Genomic DNA, 19521 nt, shown 5'->3' with positions numbered 1-19521 from the left:
CCCCCTTGTGATTTCTATGCACTGCAGACAAACAGCATAGAAAAACCTCTGAAAAATAGGTTTTGAAAGTACTGATTTGGACGTTTTTGTGAGAAAAGTATCCAAAATGCTGTTTTATGTCGCTTTCTAAATGTTTTTCTCTTTCGAAAATGAGCCCCTTAGAGGCATATTTTCAAAGCACTTTGGGAGGCTAAGTTCCATAGGTTTCTATGGAACTTTGGGAGGCTAAGTGCTTTGAAAATATGCCTCTATGTGTCATAAGGGCCACACAAGGAAAGTTCAAAAATCTCAACTTCAGCCTCTTTAAGTTATTCTCCAGTTGTTTGTGTATAAGGTGTATGCTTACACAATCCTGAATGACATTACTTTGTATAATCTGCAGTTCTTTCAAAGTTTCCTCCATATCTTCCACTTTAGATGGAACTCCCAAAAATTTAGTCTTGAACTCAAGTCACTCAAGTAGAGATAACCTCCAAATCATTCTCTACTTGGTTCAACTTTTTACTCACAGATACAACTTGGTAATCACTTCCGAATAGTCTCCAAGATCACCAGTATTGATGGTAGTCGTCTCCATTTTCCTGGCTCTCTGGAGTCGGACCCACTAGTAGCCATATTCCCAGCTATTCTGATTCAGAACACAGGGCCAGGATTGTTATTCCAGGGCTCAAACCTAAGTCACTATGAGGTGCTTGATCTGTACCTGCTGAAGAGGGTTCTCGAAATGAGTCCAGTTTGACTGCTCTGAGAGAGACCCTTTTTCAGTGTGGGTTTGGGAACAACTTCCCCTCCCAACAGCGGTGAACTCTTGGCCGCTGGCTGGGGTGGAGTACGGGCGAGCAGATTAGCAAAATGTTCTCCTCAGAGACCATCTTCTCCTGATGCTACATCAAGGAAGCCCCCCCGGCATTCTCCAAAGACTGTGAAATTTTATCAAATTGAGACATTTGACTAGCTGGCTGTTTAATAAGTAAAGCTGACTTAATTTTCCCCCTCCATTTGCCCACCATTGTGACCCCCAAAAGTAAACGAAAGTGAAAAGAAAATCAGGGTAAACAGAGGGGGTAGTCAGCCTTGCATCATGCTACAGAAGCCATCTTGGTCCTTCCCCCCCCCCCCCCCCCCTCACCAGCACCACCATACACACACACACACACACTCTCTCTCTCTCTTCTTTTATGCACAGAACTTCACCCACTATACTATACCACTCCTTCGATTTTGCAGGTCATATGCATGGCCATGCATTATTTTAGTGGCCAAAGTCTAGACCATTTTTATTGTTTATGTATAATACATGATTACCCAATTCCTCAGTATAAGTTCAATGTATGCTACAGTTATAAACTTAAAGCACGTCACACACAATTGGGGCAAAATTAAGCCCATGGCAGTCGGCGTGTTTTTAAACACTGACTGCCATGGACCAAATTACATCTGGATATTCAGTGCCAGGCTTAATCTAGCTACCAGCACTGAGGTGATTATTTTAGAAGTTCTGTTCTTGTTATGGATGTCTGAAAACTGACATTTAGACATCCGTATTGCATGGACGTTCAAGTTCTGATTATATAAAGCCAGGATATGGATGTCTAACACTGCAGTATGTTCATATGGAAAGGGGGTGTCGTCTAGGTGTATTTTGGGCAGGACTACAGAGGGGCCAAAATATGAACATCCAACTCCGATCACAAAAGGGGAAGGGACATCCATATTTAAAAAGATGGACATTGTTATTTAGACCTGGTCCTTAGCATGTCCAGGTTATAGAAAGGTGCTCTGATTGAGCAGTTGTCCACTGGAGGGATAAAGGCACAATACCACCTTAATTTTCTAGTGGTTGTTGTCCTCCTTAATCTCCACAGAATGTGAAATTGGCAAGGAATACCAGGTTTTATGACAGTTCAGGTCCTATCAGCATTCTTAACAAAGCAGCATGCAGATCTGAGGATTAGTTTAATGGTTTGTTCAATAGAGTGTGGTCCAAGGGACCCAGGTTCAAATCCCATTTTAGCTCTTTTTGTATTCTAATTGTGAGCACTCCAGGGACAGAAAAATGCCTACAGTACCTGAATATATGAGAGACCTGCAAGCCTGAAGGCTGTTGAAGTGGTGCACATTCAGATACAATAGGTATTTTTCTGTTCCTGAAGGGTTCACAATTAAAAATAAAACACAAACAGCTAAAGTGGGATTTGAACCTGGATCACCTGATTCTCAGCCCACAGACCTAGCCATTAAACTACCCCTCTGCTCTGTATGAATATCTATGTGGCCATTTTTGGGATAATGTGGGATATAAATGTCACAAATAAATAAGATGTCCCAATCACAGTTCAAAACCTCTCAATGTTTATTATTAAGGTGTTAAAGGGACCTCAGCGGTGGTATGGTGTGGTTTCAAAACTTGTACCACAACAATTTACACAGCATTATTGTCATTGGTCAACACCTCCTCCCTTCCTATTTTTTTCTATTTTATTATTCATTTTTTTAGTGAAAACTTATTATTATGAATGGCACTTAAATATATCCACCAATACTCATCTTAAGCATGAACTTTCTTTAGTTTTGTTGGCCAAAGGATGGCCACTTTTGTGGAGAGGCATCACAGCTGCCCTTCTCCAGTTCTGCAGGACCAATCCCAAATAGCATTGAAAAGATCAGACAGCATAGCTGCTAGAACTTCTCTAAGTTCCTTCAATACCCTTGAATGTATCCCATCTGGCCCCATCTCTTTGTCTACTAGCCTTGGTATTCATTCCCAGTTCTTGAAGGATACCTATGGGCCAAGTTTTCCAGATATCCTTAGTGAATATATATATATATATATATATATATATATATATATATATATATATATATATATATAGTGATAAAGTCATCTCCAGGATAGTTGGGTTAAGGCAGTTTCAGTCTGAAATACAAGTCCCAGAAGGCATTGCAGGCCAGGAGCCAGAGGGGGAGATGAAGAACCCGGACTGGACTCCTAGCTGCAATCAGGGAAGACATGGGTGTAAGCTGACAGGGTGTACCCCTAGGGGGAAAGAGAGCTAGGAAACCCTGTGTGCAGGAGCTCCTCAGGCTAATGCTCAACTCAGCTGGTTTGGGTGTGAGGAAGCTAATGGAAGGAGAATGATTGGTGGTGGTAGCTAAAGCCAGGGATTGATTAGGCAGGTGGGAAGGAGTCCCAGCAGTTGAGTCCAGTTCAGTCAGGAGAGAGAAGCAGAAGGAGAGAAGTATTTGCAGGCTGAAAACCCTTGTGCAGGGAGGTCCCTAAAGTACTGAAGCAGGCTGAGATTCCTTGGGTGAGAAGAAGTCCCAAAAGTATTGAATTCACTGTGAAGCTGATGCAGGGGAAAACCCTTTGGTAGAAGGAGTCCCTAAAATATTGAACTCTCCTGAAGGTAAAGAGGATAGAAGGTAGAAAATGCTACTTGGTGACTGAACTGTGATGAGGAACTGAAAGAACTGTTTGTCTTGGGAATTGAATTACTGTTTATTGTGCACTGAATAAAGAGCCCAGACTGGAGCCTGTAAGCCTGTATTGAATCCTGGTATGTGCTATGCTGGTGTTGGAACTGTGTACTAGAAACCTGCATGGAATAAAAGTCCTTAAGATTGAAGTTACTGGTGAACATCTATTTCTTCATTGTGCCGGGAGCCTGTGGCTGGAGGAGATTGTTCTATCCTTGGCTGCACAAGAGAGGCGCCTGGTTACAATATATATATATATAAAGATTTGCATGTCTACTTTCTCAATTGTATGAAAATGTTTCTCATGCGTATTCATTAGGGATATCCTAAAATCCTGGCCAGTTGGTAGCCCTCAAGGACTATAGCTATATAGGCTGATAACAGCAGACTAGTTGTTCTCTGTCTGTATCTACTGATTTGACAGGACTAAAGGAAAGAAAGTTAGCAGGTAAACTACAATTTTCCATTCTGAGTATGCATTTAGCACTGGAAGTAGTTACAATGAAACCAGTAGAATGATTCAAGCCTTTTTACTTTTAAAAGCCTGCATATGTCACTAAAGAGGGTAAATTTCCAAAGGCTTAAATCAGGATCTGCATGCCATGAGAGTAAATTAACTGAATTTGCACAAGTGGATTTTCAGTTTCCTAAAGGTATAAATGTACTTTCACAATGCACGTAATTTTAAATGCATGGAAATATATATATAAGTAGAAGCCAGTGTACTTTATAACATTGCTCAACACTGCTTAAGACTGTTTTTCTGACTCAGGGGCAGACTGACAGTGCTCTGGACCCCTGGGCAGTGAGGGCCATTGGGCCCCCCTAGGTGTTGCCTTGCCCCCCCCCCCCCCCCCGCATACTAGTTTGCTGGCCCTCTCTGGTCCTACCTCAAAGGGCCCTGGTGGTCTAGTAGCCTCTTCAAAAGCAGGGAAAAACCCTACTCTTTCCTGCCTGCTGCTCTGCCTGGCATTGCTGTGTTTTCAGAATGGCTGCTGAGACTTCTTGCAGTAGTCTCATGGGTCTCAGCAGTCTTGCGAGACTGCCATAAGGAAGTCTCAGCAGCCATTTTGAAAATGCAGCGGTGTCTGGCAGAGTAACAGCAGTGGGCAGGAAAGAGTGGGGTTCTATCCTGCCCCCGAAGAGGCCGCTAGACCACCAGGGCCCTTCAAAGTGGGACCAGAGAAGGCCCACTGAGGCACAGGGAGGCTGTAGTTTGCAGGGGGGGGGGGGGAGAGCCTCTGGGCCCTCAGGCACTGCCCAGTTGCCCATGTGGGTAGTCCGCCCCTGTTCTGATCTAGCTGTTTCACCTGCTTCTCTCTATATTCGGCTCAATCAGAAGAAAGGTTGGGATGTATTGTCTTGGACTTCATTCACATCCTTCTTAAGAATTTTCTTCTTATTTTGCATCTGTCCTCCCCCAAGACATCTAATCTAGTCTCTGCAGTGATGATCTTAACCATGTAATAGTTTGATCTTCAAATATATTGTTTGAATAATTTAATGTGTAATCCTCTGTTAGGTTGAGGATTACTGAGAGAGTAAGACCCTGTAGAGAGTCACTGGGGGGGGGGGGGGGGGGGGGGAGTGACTGGGAGGTCCCTGGGTGGGAGGCGGTGTAGCCCAGAGTGTGGAGGTTGGAAATAAAATGCAGAGAGAGTGCCATGAGTGAAGAATAGCAGGGGAGGTGGAGTTAGTTGTTTGCCCTTTAGCGGGGTCTTTGGTTGCCTGCAAGCCCCTTCCAAGTGACCCGAAGAAGGAGAAGGTGTATCCCATTTTATAGAAGTAAACCTTTGGCTGTAGAGAAGAGTTGTGGCTCAGCAAAGCAGCCACTGTGACAAAGGAGAGCTATGGGTGGCCAGAGGAGCGACCCAGCCCGGAGCATGGTTTAGGAGCCAGGGAGTGCCCATCCCAGGACCAGGGTGAGCCAAGGCAGCGGTCACTGTAGAAGGAGGTCAGGCCAGGAGGGTGTGGACCTGGACGTGAGAGGAGCACAGTCTTTGTGACACTGTTCTCTGGAATAGGTATGGACAAGTCTGTAAAAAGTGTAAATAGTCCTACTGAAAAGCCTCTTGTACATAAATACAAGGAAGGAAAATACAGGAGATCCATTGAAGAGTACCAAAAGGATTGTGGTTTTAAAAGACTTGCCTAAATGTTGGAGAGTTGATCCTGGTGGTTCGTGATTTTTAGGCAGAAGAATAAACTGAGTTTGCATGAACTGCCAACTCCAGAGTAGTTTTTGGACTTTTAGAGAATATCAGTGTCTTCTAAACCTACTACTAATCACTGACTAACTTAAGAGCCAGCCTTATCTCCCACAGCAGCATTTGGACTTGTCATTAGAGTTCCTGGGGGAGAAGAGGGTAATTCCACCCGCTAATGCTTCTTTCCCCAGGTGGAGGCACCGAGTGCCAATAGAGGGTTCGATGGAGACTGCTTCCGGGAGGGAGGGGTGCTCTAGCCCGCTCGGACCCTGGACCCAGAAGCGCCCAGGTAAAGGGGTGTTAGAACGTTTTTGTTCAAGCTGTAAAGTACACACATCCTAATAATTCTCAAAGGTTTGCATGTGGGTAACAACACGTTTGTATAAGAATGCCTTTTTTAAATTGCCCCAGCCCCCTCAGTGCAGATGAAAATACATGTCCTATGAAGCAGCCTGTGTACTTTGACCTACAGGGAAAAGAGGCCAGAGTCGAATCAAAGGAGGGAAAATACATGTGGTGATTTTTATTTTTTAAATCACCATGCGTAATTTCTGATGCATACTTTGTACCAGCTACAAACCAGGTGTGAATTTCACAGGTACTTTTTGATCTGCAGTGTACATACTGGCATGGTTTCAAAGGGAAACTGCAGAGAGCTTCTATATTTTGTACTGAAAATTGCCCCAGTACTTTTGAAGTTAGATGCCCTATTGAAAATTTACTCTTTGAAATTTTAAGTAGAGCTGTATGTTTATTTTAAAATATTTATTGATAAACTTGCCCCCCACCCTTTTACAAAACCATGTTAGCAGCTGCCGATGCAGTAATGCAGACAACCCATTCAAAGTGAATGGGCTGTGTCGGCATAACCGCTTGACAGCCGCCAGCACAGGGGGGGGGGGGGCTAGTTTGACTATGGTATTGATATAATATTGAATTTTGATATTGGTATAATATTGAGCAATGCCCGGTAAAATTTCTGTTAATTTAGATGGACAAGACAAAGAAAATGATATGAATCAGCTGACAGTGAGAAGTATTCCTTTAAGTCAGATTGAGACTGTGAAAAATAATACACAGGTATGTGATTTATTTACTAAGCAGAATAAATAGTCTTGTGTTCTTTTGAAATTAGATTTTTTTCAACTATTTATAGTGGTAAGTAAGAATCAACCTGAAACTGTCAAGTCCAAAATCTTATATACTTTTCATTACTAAATTTGGTTTCCTGAAATTCTGTTTTTCCTCACATTGAGATGTCTAAAATGGATTTCTTTAGCCATAAGTTCTTGCAATGCACCAAAGGACATTGTGGAGGTCTGCCCTCTTAAAAGATTCAGGCATGAGGCGGTTCCTTTGATGTCAAAGGCATGGATGTCCATGCTGAGTATATCAATGTTGATGTCAGGTGTATCTGTAGCATCTATTCTCCAAGGGTAAGTAGGACATGATGATCCCACATTCTCTGGCAACGAATTCCAGAGTTTAATTACACATTGAGTGAAGAAATATTTTCTCCGATACGTTTTAAAATTACTACATTGTAGCTTCATCGCATGCCCCCTAGTCCTTGTATTTTTGGAAAGCGTAAACAGATGCTTCACATCTACCCGTTAAACTCCACTCATTATTTTATAGACCTCTATCATATCTCCCCTCAGCCCCTTTTCTCCAATCTGAAGAACCCTAGCCGCTTTAGCCTTTCCTCATAGGGAAGTCGTCCCATCCCCTTTATCATTTTCGTTGCCCTTCTCCGTACCTATTCTAATTCCACTATATCTTTTTTGAGATGGGGTGACCAGAATTGAACATAATATTCGAGGTGTGGTCGCACCATGGAGCGATACAAAGGCGTTATAACATCCTCATTTTTGTTTTCCATTCCTTTCCTAAAAATACCTAACATTCTATTTGCTTTCTTAGCCGCATCAGCACACTGAGCAGAAGGTTTCAACGTATCATCAACGACAACATCTAGATCCCTTTCTTGGTCTGTGATTCCTAATGTGGAACCTTGCATGCCGTAGCTATAATTCAGGTTCCTCTTTCCCACGTGCCTCACTTTGCACTTGCTCACATTAAACGTCATCTGCCATTTAGACGCCCAGTCTCCCTGTCTCATAAGGTCCTCTTGTAATTTTTCACAGTCCTACCGCGATTTAACGACTTTGAATAACTTTGTGTCATCAGCAAATTTAATTACCTCCCATCTCTAGGTCATTTATAAATATGTTAAAAAGCAGCGGTCCCAGCACAGAGCCCTGGGGAACCCCACTAACTACCCTTCTCCATTGAGAATACTGACCTCTGTTTTCTATCTTTTAACCAGTTTTTAATCCCCAATAGAACACTACCTCCTATCCCATGACTCTCCAATTTCCTCTGCCAAACGCCTTCTGAAAATCCAGATACACAATACCAACCGGCTCACCTTTATCCACATGTTTGTTCACCCCTTCAAGGAAATGTAGTAGATTGGTGAGGCAAGATTTCCCTTCACTAAATCCATGTTGACTTTGTCTCATTAATCCATGCTTTTGAATATGCTTTGTAATTTTGTTCTTTATAATAGTCTCTACCATTTTGCCCGGCACCGACGTCGGACTCATCGGTCTATAATTTCCCGGATCTTCTCTGGAACTTTTTTTAAAAAGGCATTACATTGGCCACCCTCCAATCTTCCGGTACCACGCTCGATTTTAAGGATAAATTACATATTACTAACAATAGCTCCGCAAGTTCATTTTTCAGTTCTATCAGTACTCTGGGATGAATACCATCTGTTCCAGGAGATTTGCTACTGTTTAGTTTGTAGAACTGCCCCATTACATCCTCCAGGTTTACAGAGAATTCATTAAGTTTCTCCGACTCGTCAGCTTCGAATACCATTTCTGGCACCGGTATCCCACCCAAATCTTCCTTGGTGAAGACCGAAGCAAAGAATTCATTTAATCTCTCCACTAAGGCTTTGTCTTCCCGATCGCCCCTTTTACTCCTCGGTCATCTAGCGGTCCAACCGATTCTTTTGCCAGCTTCCTGCTTTTAATATACCTAAAAATATTTTTACTATGTGTTTTAGCCTCCAACGCAATCTTTTTTACGAAGTCCCTCTTAGTCTTCCTTATCAGCGCTTTGCATTTGACTTGACATTCCTAATGCTGCTTCTTATTATTTTCAGTCCGTTCCTTCTTCCATTATCTGAAGGATTTTCTTTTAGCTCTAATAGCTTCCTTCACCTCACTTTTTAACCATGCCGGCTGTCGTTTGGTCTTCTGTCCTCCATTTTTAATACGTGAAATATATTTGGCCTGGGCTTCCAAGATGGTGTTTTTGAACAGCATCCACGCATGATGTAAATTTTTGACCCTCGCAGCCGCTCCTCTAAGTTTTTTTTTTTCACCATTCTTCTCATTTTATCATAGTCTCCTTTTTTAAAGTTAAACACTTTGATTTCCTATGTATACTTACTTCAAAGCTGATATCAAATCCGATCATATTATGATCACTGTTATCAAGCAGCCCCAGCACTATTACCTCCCGCACCAGATCATGCACTCCTCTAAGGACTGTGGGCTAGATGCACTAAACCTTAACGATCCTCTAACAACCCTTTAACGAAGGAAATTCCTAACCGTTGCATGCATTAAAGGCCTTTTTCCTACAAAGCAAGCAGCTAACGAAAACGGAATGCAAAGGAGAAACTACCATTGAAATGTGGACAATTCGGAATGCACTAACCATACCGACGATTGCAACGAATCATTTACCGTCAGAAATTTTACGTGCGCTCAGACCTGTCGTTAAGGCCTGAGCTATCATCTCCCCGTTGCCCCCTGCACCATAAAAATCCAAGCCAGCATGTTTAAAAAGAAAAGTGAGATACAAACACAAACATGTGGCTCTCCGCTTTCCCCTGCATCATTACAAAACATACTGCTTCTCCCTGCAGCTTACAAATCCGGCCTCTCCCCTTCTCCCACAGCTTTGAAAATTAACACTCTCTGCTATCCCCTAAAGCCAATTTTCCCAGTACTGTAAACCAGCTGCAAAGAGGTCTTTTGTTACAAAAGGGGATTTACAAGGGTCATTCTTTTTAGAGTTATCTTCAACTGCACTCTTCTGGTAGATCAGACAGCTAAAAGGCTAGATCAGACAGCTAAAAGGCTTGCAGGTCGGGATCCCCCCCTCGCACGCCCCAGTCTGACGTAAGCAACCTACGTAGGTTTAATAACGTTTGTGGCTTCTCTGCGCATGCTTAAGGGGCAAATTAACGACGGGGATTACGAACGCTTGATACATTGTACTTTTCAATACCGCACCGAACATTTCTGAGCTGTTTTTTTTTTTTTTGTGCATTCTTCGTTGTTTCAAATTCGTTAAGCGCTTTTACGATTTAGATTTTTTAACGTTTGGTTGATGCATCTAGCCCTAGGTCTAGAATTTTTCCTTCTCTCGTCGGCTCCTGTACTAGCTGCTCCATAAAGCAGTCCTTGATTTCCTCAAGGAATTTTACCTCCCTAGCGTGCCCCAATGTTAATATGCTGCAGAGATTAGAAGACCTTGTGGATTTTGTCAGAGATAACTTGCATCAGAAAACAACAAAGCAAGGAATCGGCAAATCCAATGTGGAAAATACAAAACCAGGAGACAGATAATATAAAAAGGAAGTCTTTAATTAAATTAAAATGCTGCGACGTCAGACTCTGAACTGGATTCAACAGCTTCTATCAACAACAGCACGGCCACGGAGGCCGAAGATGAACTTTAAACACCTCGGGTCGGCTGGCGGGGGTTTGGGGTCCACCGCCAGCTGAAGAAATAGTTTTTAAGGCAGCGGCAGTTGGAAGCGGACCTCGGCTGGCGGGGATTGGGGTCCCCCGCCAGCAAAAGTAAGCAACGGCAGTGGGGGACGGTTGACGGTGGTAGGGGGGTCTAGGGCAAAATCTGCGGGGGCCCAGGCCCCTGAGGCCCCACGCAGATACGCCCCTGCTGGTTGCGTCAGGGGCAGTATGAACTAAAAACATAAATACAAATCTGGTTTCTTAAACACATGAATAAAAATCAACATGAGATGTAAAAATACTGATATACATCTAATACTACTTATAAGCTGAAACATATTAAAACAACAGATCATTTAAAAAAAAGTAAACTTAAAACCATCTTTTAAAAATTAGAATGGGGAAAGGAACAGAAAGGCTTACCCAGCTGGTGTGAACTGCATACTTCATCTAGTCTGGTCCAGCACAAAGACAGAATAACCACTGTAAAAAGGAAAGTGTATCAAACTAAGCACCTAAAAACAAACCAAAGGCTATTAAAAAAACCCATCTAAAATTTAAAACAAATACTTAGGTTGATTTAGAATTACAGTTTGTTTCTTGAAACTGGAAGCTTGTAGTTGAGTGTAAAACAAACTGCCTATGACAGCCTAGTTTTTATACACTGTGGGTGTCATTCATACATAATTAAATCATTCAAAAAAGGCTGAAAAAGCCTCAAAAACCAAAAATGAAGTAAGAAATCTCTGGAGAGTTCATTCTAATATGCATCTGGTGTTCCCTGCACACACTCGGCTGACTCTGTTCCCAGCTATTTTATTATCATGTTCATTTCTTGGTTCAGGTTGGGTTTCATGATTGTCATGGCCTCTTTAAAGTTAGATTTCCATCTTCTATACTTTTCAGGGCAGTCGTTGAACTGAGTGAGCCCCATGTTTACCATCTGTTTGCAAATCATGTATGTTGCTAGATCCTCTCTCTGAAGTTTCTAGCTTTCTGGCAGTAGGTGTTGGTGGTTGGCTGTGTGCTGGGGTTGGTCTGAAGCCAGGCGTGAAGTGTGGCTGGTCAAGTGGCTCTTGCTTAATCACAGGGTGTTTTGCTGGGCTTAAATGCTCAACATTTATCTGAGCAGCAAAGGGTGACTAAAATGATAGTGGGGATGGGACGACTTCCCTATGAAAGACTAAGGAGGCTAGGAGAAGAGATAGCTGAGGAGAGACATGATAGAGGTATATAAACTAATGAGTGGAGTGGAACAGGTGGATGTGAAGCGTCTGTTCACGCTTTCCAAAAATACTAGGACTAGGGGGCATGCGATGAAACTACAGTGTAGTAAATTTAAAACAAATCAGAGAAACTGTTTCTTCACCGAACGCATAATTAAACTCTGGAATTCGTTGCTGGAGAACGTGGTGAAGGTGGTTAGCTTGGCAGAGTTTAAAAAGAGGTTAGACGGTTTCCTAAAGGACAAGTCCATAAACCACTGCTAAATGGACTTGGGAAAAATCCACAATTCCAGGAATAACATGTATAGAATGTTTGTACGTTTGGGAAGCTTGCCAGGTGTCCTTGGCCTGGATTGGCCGCTGTCGTGGACAGGATGCTGGGCTCGATGGACCCTTGGTCTTTTCCCAGTGTGGCATTACTTATGTACTTATGAGGTTGAAATGAAGCATTTCCTTTGATATGCTTTCCTCGAGCGAGAGCCGGTGTATCCATTTGCGTACAAGCATATGGATCACTGTGGTGGTGGCTTGCCTCCATGGTGTGCTTTACTTTAGGCTTGCTTCTTTCAGGCTAGTGAGACTCTATTGTAGAGGAACGTGCTTGCTCAGAATCTGATGACTCCTCTGAGAATGTGCTTTTGTGAGCCAGAGTATGAGCCTTCACATATTCTGCTGTTCACTGGGCAGAATCTCCAGTGATGATGTGGCTAAGCTGACTCTCCCCACCATCCTGCTTTATTTGTGCCTCGAGGACAGCTGCTTCTTTTTCTTGGCTGTTGAATCCAGTTCTTCAAGGCGATGTCTATCTCTATTTAGTTGCATTCAGAGGCAGCAGCATTAGCCTCAGCAGCAGCATTAGCCTTAGCAGTGGCAGCATTAAACGGCATTATCCTTTGCAGTGGCAATGGCCTCAGCTGCTGCTTTCGTTCCCTCTTCTATTTACAGTTTCTCAAGTTCGATAGCGGCTTCCTGCTTAGTATAGAGAGTCTTTGATTTTGCAGCCACCACATCCAGTTGCAACTTAAGAGCAAGAGAGCTTGTAGTGGACTGGCTAGAATGGCTTCTCCCGTGTGATTTCAGGGACCTAGAACTTCTAGTGCTTCTAGTGTTGCCATAGTGTTGGGGCAGATTCTACTGCACAGGGGCTGTGTGTGTTTCTGTGCTTTTAATTACTTCAACCACAATAGCCTGGCGTGTGAGAGATACGGCCCACTGTCTCTCCTTCTGGGCCTGGCTGATGTTTTTTTTTTTCCTGCACAATATTCTTGTGATTTCTGTTGATATTGCTGATAGGTAGTTTGCAGCAGGTCAGTATTTAGGCCCTCAGCCTGGCTCCCCTTTGGAACTTCATGCATTCCTTGCTGTACTTTGTTCAAAAGGGTGACATATTTTTCTACTTCAGCTTCATACACCTCTCTGGCTTTTTCTATTGGTTTATGTAGTTTTGTGGACTTTGAACCCCTGTCACTGCTAATGCTGGATTGTGCTGTGTCTGTGTTCTCTATGTCAGCCTGCCCAGTAACTGTTTTGTGTCACTCAATAACTTGAGTCTGCGGTGGCTTCAGTAGCAAAGATAAAACTTTTTTTTCTTTTAACTATGACTGCAAACCTTGCCTCTGTGCCAAAAAATGTCACCTTTTGCTCAGAGGCTAGGAAGTCTATATATGACACTTTTGTTTCTTTTGCAATCAATGAGTGTGCTTTGAAGAGAGGGTGTGTCCCAAATGGATACTTTGCCTGAGGCTGAAAGAAGCTGTATATCTTGGGTCTGTGCCCAGTTGCAACTTTGTTTACTATCACTATAGCAACGATGGTAGGGTTTACTGCAGGAATTAATACTTTTGCTGATTGCTATGGCAATGGTGAGACATGCAGGAATTGTTACTTTTGGTAACTGTGCATCTGCTAGCTGGTTAATTATGCAGCCTGAGCAATAGTAAGAGACTATTCACAGATGCTTCTGTTTGGTTAGCTGACCAAATATTCTTATGCAGTGCAATGCTTCCACTGTTAGCCACGCATGTGCCACTTTGAGAATGTCCAACAAAAGTTTCACTGCCCCCTGAGATGGCTGCTGCAGTGTTCAAGTTTCTACTGTCCCCTGAGATGGCTACTACAGTATGCAGGTTTTTACTGTTCTGCTCTCTCTCCCGATAGGCTCTGTCTACTCAGAGATTAGCATGCAGTTAACTGTTACGTTCCTCACCTGGTTCCAGGCCTGTGCGGCTGAGTCGCCGGTGAGGCGCGGTCCGGCAGAGATAGCCGGCTATCTTGGTGGTGTTTCTCCAGGATAGGTCGGCCATCTTGGGATGGGCATCTCAGCTTATGGCGGCCATCTTGGAAGGAAGGAAGCCCATTTTTGGGCACTGTGCTTCTCTGCTGATGGGGGCAGCCATCTTGGATCAGCTGCATATGCTTGAGATTGATTCCTACACTATTTAAAGCCATGCCTCCAGTCCTTCATTGCTTCGGCCTCAATTGTCTCAGAGGTCCATGCCAGAGTTCCGTTCACCGGCTTTCCTCAGTTTCTGTATTCCTGTTTACCAGACCTTGGCTTGTTTTCCTGACCACGATTGATTGCTGCCTGCCTAGACCTTGGACTGATTTGACTATTCTTTGCCCTATGGATTACTTGGCTATTGGACTGTGTCAGCTTGCTCGCCAGCCTGGTCAGCGGTTGTGCAACCCTGCCAGTTCCAGAAGTCCTGGTGGCCGCCTGCACCTGGGGGCTCAACTCCCAGGGAACGGTGGTCACTTCCCAGGTGAAGCTAGGGGTTGTCTGGCTGCCTGACAGAGTGAGGTGTCACTCCATCTCCGCCATGCTCAGTCGGGGCACAAGGGCTCACATTCACCAGGTCATAACATTAACCAGAGTATAGAACATCACTGTGAAGACTCAGAACTTTTGAACCAAATCTTCTGTAATGCAAATCAAACAAAGAAAATGTGACTTACAGTTAGATTTGCTGAACAAGAGTCTCTGCCTTTCAGAACTATTCTCCACCAGCCCACCCTGTTTACCAGGGGAGCCAGAAGATTTCAGCACCAAACTGAGAAGTGTAAATGCTGTGAATACTTAAATGGTAAAAGAAAACTGGTCATTTACAGTAGTTTGAAAAAGGGGGAGTATGCAACAGATACAGCTGTCAGCTTACAGTTCTTGGAAACCCATGCTGCATCCATTTAAAAAAATTAACATGGAAGCATTTACCGCCTCCTATTTAGGAGGTGCTAAGGGCTCTTGATGACAATTGAAACTGCTTTTCTCAGTTTTGGCAGAAACCGCCACTGAAACTGAAAGCTTTCGGCCAAAACTGAAAACAAACACTTAGGTTTGGTTGTGTAAATCTGAACTAGTGAGGCCTGCTGGAGATTGTCAGAGCTTGCAGTCTGTAGTCCTCTGCTAAACCCACAGTATGCAAACCAGAATATAATAATTTAAATAATTAAAGACCATATTTTACCTCCAAGTAAAATAGCCTCCACACACATAGACCGCAGCTAAGGAAAACTGAAATTAAAAGCCATGGTGCTTCTATAGTGGTTGACTTCAGGGCTGCCGAGAGGGGGGGACAAAATTCTCTGGGCCTGGGCCTCCAGGGGGGCCCGGCGCCGAGTCCGAGGGTGCTTGCCCCTCCCTCCGTCCAACTCCCAGGGCCTGCCCTCCGTCCCTCCCTCCGAATTTCAAAAGCGATCTTGTTCTTACTTCGTCGGGGTTATAGCGAGAGCAGCACGCAGACGCAGTGAAAAGCATGCAGGCTCACGCTTCAGCCTTCCCTTGTTGTCTGACAGGATGAAGGGAAAAAAAAAGGAAGGAGATGCACACGGATGGAGGGGAAGGGAGAGAGGAGAAATGCTGGATATGGATGGAAGGGAAGACAGGAAGTACATGCACATGGATGCAGGGGAGTGAGGAGAAATGCTGGTTATGGATGGAGGGGAAATTGCTGAATTTAAGGGTTGGATCGGAACACTTTCAGGACAGATGCCGAAACTTGAGGAAGGATAGGGACAGGGCTACAGATGGTAGACAGGACGCATAAGGACACAGGAGGATGGTGGACATGGTGAGAGAAAAAATATCAAATGGAAAGAAGACACTGCATAGAACAGAAGACGGGACCAAAGCGAATAGAAAAACTATGATCAGACAACAAAGGTAGAAAAAAGTATTTTATTCAGAATTTATTAATTGGAATATGTCAGCTTTTGGAAATGTGTATCTGTGGTATTTTTCATGCAAGTTTCAATTTTTCTAGTATTGCTGCATGCTGAGTCTGACTTCTTGAGGTAACTTTCTAGTTCAGTATTTTGCCTTCATATTTTTTTTTATTTCTAGTTCCTTGTGTCATATCTGTTGCCATGTGTTTTTCATGTGTGATCAAGGTACAGTATTCTGCTAATGTGTAGTATTTGCAGCCCTTTTTGCTTTGTTTTTCATTAGGTTGTGTACTGGTGTTTTAGAGCCCGGTGTAATTATAGTGCTGCCTTTCCACGCATAAGGTTGTAGCTCGTCCTGTCCTTGGAATTAGTGCTGTTATGGTTTGGTAAGGTTATGAGTGGGTTTGTGTATAGTGTTTTGCAGTGGAGAGATTGTGTTTTGGCTTTACTGAGGTGGCACCAAAACATCAGAAAAGGTGTAGAGCCTAAATCATGACACACTACCTCTTGAAGGATCTACATATAGTGCTGGGGCCTGGCCCGGTGGCGGACGGAGGGGAGTGGGGGGAGGGGAAGCGGCAGTGACCTCGGGGGAGGGGGGGGGCAGGGGCGGCCTTGTCCCGGGCCCGGCCTAGTCTGTCGGCGGCCCTGGTTGACTTTGCGCCTCACTTGAAGTGACAGTTGTAGTGATCACGAGCAGGGCTCTCAGGAGACAAAATGTTTCCCAGGCAAGGAACATTCCAGGTTGCCTCCAGATCAGGCTGAAACCCAGGTGACTATGGAAGATCTGAGCTGGCCTGGGAATGAGAATGTTTTGCAGCCTAAGGGCAAACGTTAGTCTGTAGGAAAAGGGAGGAGTGCAGTGTAGGCTCAGTTTCCCTGGGTTAGAATCAAAGAGAGGCTGAAAAGGGGTAGAACAGTTCAGTGCACCATGGGAAAAAGCCTTCAGGGAAGAAGAAAAGGAGGCTCCTAGGCAGCAGTTGGAAGAGAGCATGGAAGTGACAGAGGAATGAGAGCTATGCCCTGAGGAGCCAATGGAAATCACTACTGAGTGTGATTCTTCCTGAACTGGTCCATAAAGTGTCAGATGCAATTTAACAAGCAGCCTAGCAGGTGATGGCCTGGTACCAGAAGTGAAAATCCTGGCAAGGGGAGGTGGGCTGCAGCCACAGTTGTGCAGTTGTGACCTTAAGTTTTAGTAAGCAAGGATTTGTTTCTTTGAAATTATAACTGCAAGAGATAACTGTGAGACATTACATAGAAAGAGGCCCAGGCCAAAGTATCGGCTTGCTTATCTGACATTGCTGCCTGGATGTCCAGCCGCCACCTGAGACTGAACATGGCCAAGACTGAGCTTATTGTCTTCCCACCCAAACCCACTTCCCCTCTCCCTCCACTCTCTATCTCAGTTGATAGCACCCTCATCGTCCCCGTCTCATCTGCCCGCAACCTCTGAGTCATCTTCGACTCCTCCCTCTCCTTCTCTGCGCATATCCAGCGGATAGCCAAGGCCTGTCGCTTCTTCCTCTATAGCATTAGCAGGATTCGCCCTTTCCTTTCTGAGCACACCGCCCGAGCTCTCGTCCAGTCTCTCATTGCCTCTCGCCTTGACTGCTGCAGCCTGCTCCTCACTGGCCTCCCACTTGGCCATCTGTCCCCCCTTCGGTCCGTTCAGAACTCGGCTGCACATCTTATCTTCCACCTGGACCGATATACCCATATCACCCCTCTCACTGGCTTCCGATCAGGTACCGCATACAGTTCAAGCTTCTCCTACTAACCTACAGATGCACTCGATCTGCAGCCCCTCCTTACCTCTCTACCCTCATCTCCCCTTGCGTTCCTACCCGTAACCTCCGCTCTCAAGAAAAATTCCTCCTCTCAGTACCCTTCTCCACCACCGCCAGCTCCCGGCTCCGCCCTTTCTGCCTCGCCTCACCCCATGCTTGGAATAAACTCCCTGAGCCCATACGCCAGGCCTCCTCCCTGCCCATCTTCAAATCCTTGCTCAAAGCCCACCTCTTCAATGTTGCCTTCGGCACCTAACCACTACACCTCTATTCAGGAAATCTTGACTGCCCCAACTTGACATTTCGTCCTTTAGATTGTAAGCTCCTTCGAGCAGGGACTGTCCTTCTTTGTTAAACTGTACAGCGCTGCGTAACCCTAGTAGTGCTCTAGAAATGTTAAGTAGTAGTAGGAGAAAGGACATACGGCAGGGTTTTTTATAAAGCAACACATAAATATGAGAAAATGTAGGCAGATAAAGACCATATAGCCTATCCAGTCTGCCTATCCATACCATCTACTCTCCCTGTCACTCCCTTAATCCTATGTACTTGTCCCAAGCTCTCTTAAATTCACATACTGTTTTCACCACTTCCACTGGGAGGCCGTTCCACGAATTCACCACCCTTTCTGTGAAGAAGTATTTCCTCGGGTTACTTCTGAGTCTATCCCATTTCACCTTCATCATATGCCCCCTTGTTCCAGAGCTTCTTTTCAGTTGAAAGAGACTCGCCTCCTGTGCATTTATGCTATGCAGGTATTTAAATGTCTGTATCATATCTCCAAGATTAGTGTGAAAATAGGTAACAGAAACATCAATAACCTCTGATATATTGATAATACCACCCTGCTGGCTGAAAATAAGAAAGATGTTGAACATCTGATCAGGAAAGTCAAAGAAGAAAGTGAGAAGGGTGTACTGCACCTGACAATCAAAAAGACAAAGATTATGACATCATCCTACAAAGCAGCTGAAAGACCTGATCAGAACATTTCCTAAACAAGTACAGCCACATCTGAAGAAACTCATACCAAACCAGCCTTCTGTGGGCACATTCTACATGCTACCCAAAATCCACAAACTTGGAAACCCTGGCAGAACAATCATATTGGGTATTGGCACACTCACCGAGGAAATATCTGGACTCATAGAGGGGATTCTAAAACCTCTCGTGCACAAAACAAACAGCTTCATACAAGACACCACAGACTTTCTGAATAAATTGAAAAATATCAAGCTATTACCACCAAGTACCCTTCTGGTCACGATGGATGTAGAATCACTATACAGCAACATTCCCCATGCGGATGGCATAGCTGCATGTGAGAAACTCCTAAAAACATCCACACTGGACCATCAATACTCACCAGAAACCATTACAAAATTAATCAAATTTATTTTAACTCACAGCTATTTCCGCTTTAACAATGATATCTATCTACAAATAATGGGCACTGCGATGGGCACCAGGACAGCACCCCAATATGCCAACCTCTTTATGGATGAACTGGAAGAGACATTTCTGAATACATACCAACTCGTGAATACATTACTAGACACTACACCACTTACAACCAACAGCAAAGACGCACCAGGAGCAGACAATCTCGTGAGATACTTCAATGAGAAAATCGTACAATTGCAACTCAAAATACATGTCAGCACCATTGACTATGCTGAATTCCTTGACTGCCTAGACCCAGAACTTGGCATTTACCCAGCAGACAGAATTTGGACCAATTTCGAGACATTTCCAGAGGATATCATCTCCCAAACGCTCAAAAGATATGCCAAATCTCATTGCAAACTAGACATATGCCCAAACAACCTGATGATGTCTGCTCCCCAACAATTTATAACAGACATTACAAAACACCTGA

General features: G+C 44.1%; 1 protein-coding gene across 1 annotated transcript in view; it reads left to right on the top strand.

The window, feature by feature from the left end:
* C9H14orf39 (chromosome 9 C14orf39 homolog) overlaps positions 1 to 19521 on the top strand; it is a 323838-nt gene that overhangs the window by 143773 nt on the left and 160544 nt on the right. The window contains exon 10 of the mRNA XM_030213710.1: positions 6676 to 6764. Within this exon, the coding sequence (XP_030069570.1) occupies positions 6676 to 6764 (89 nt within the window). The remainder of the gene's footprint in view (positions 1 to 6675; positions 6765 to 19521) is intronic.

Source organism: Microcaecilia unicolor, chromosome 9, assembly GCF_901765095.1.
Source record: "Microcaecilia unicolor chromosome 9, aMicUni1.1, whole genome shotgun sequence".
Classification (NCBI taxonomy): domain Eukaryota; kingdom Metazoa; phylum Chordata; class Amphibia; order Gymnophiona; family Siphonopidae; genus Microcaecilia; species Microcaecilia unicolor.
This window is presented reverse-complemented; position numbering and strand designations above follow the sequence as displayed.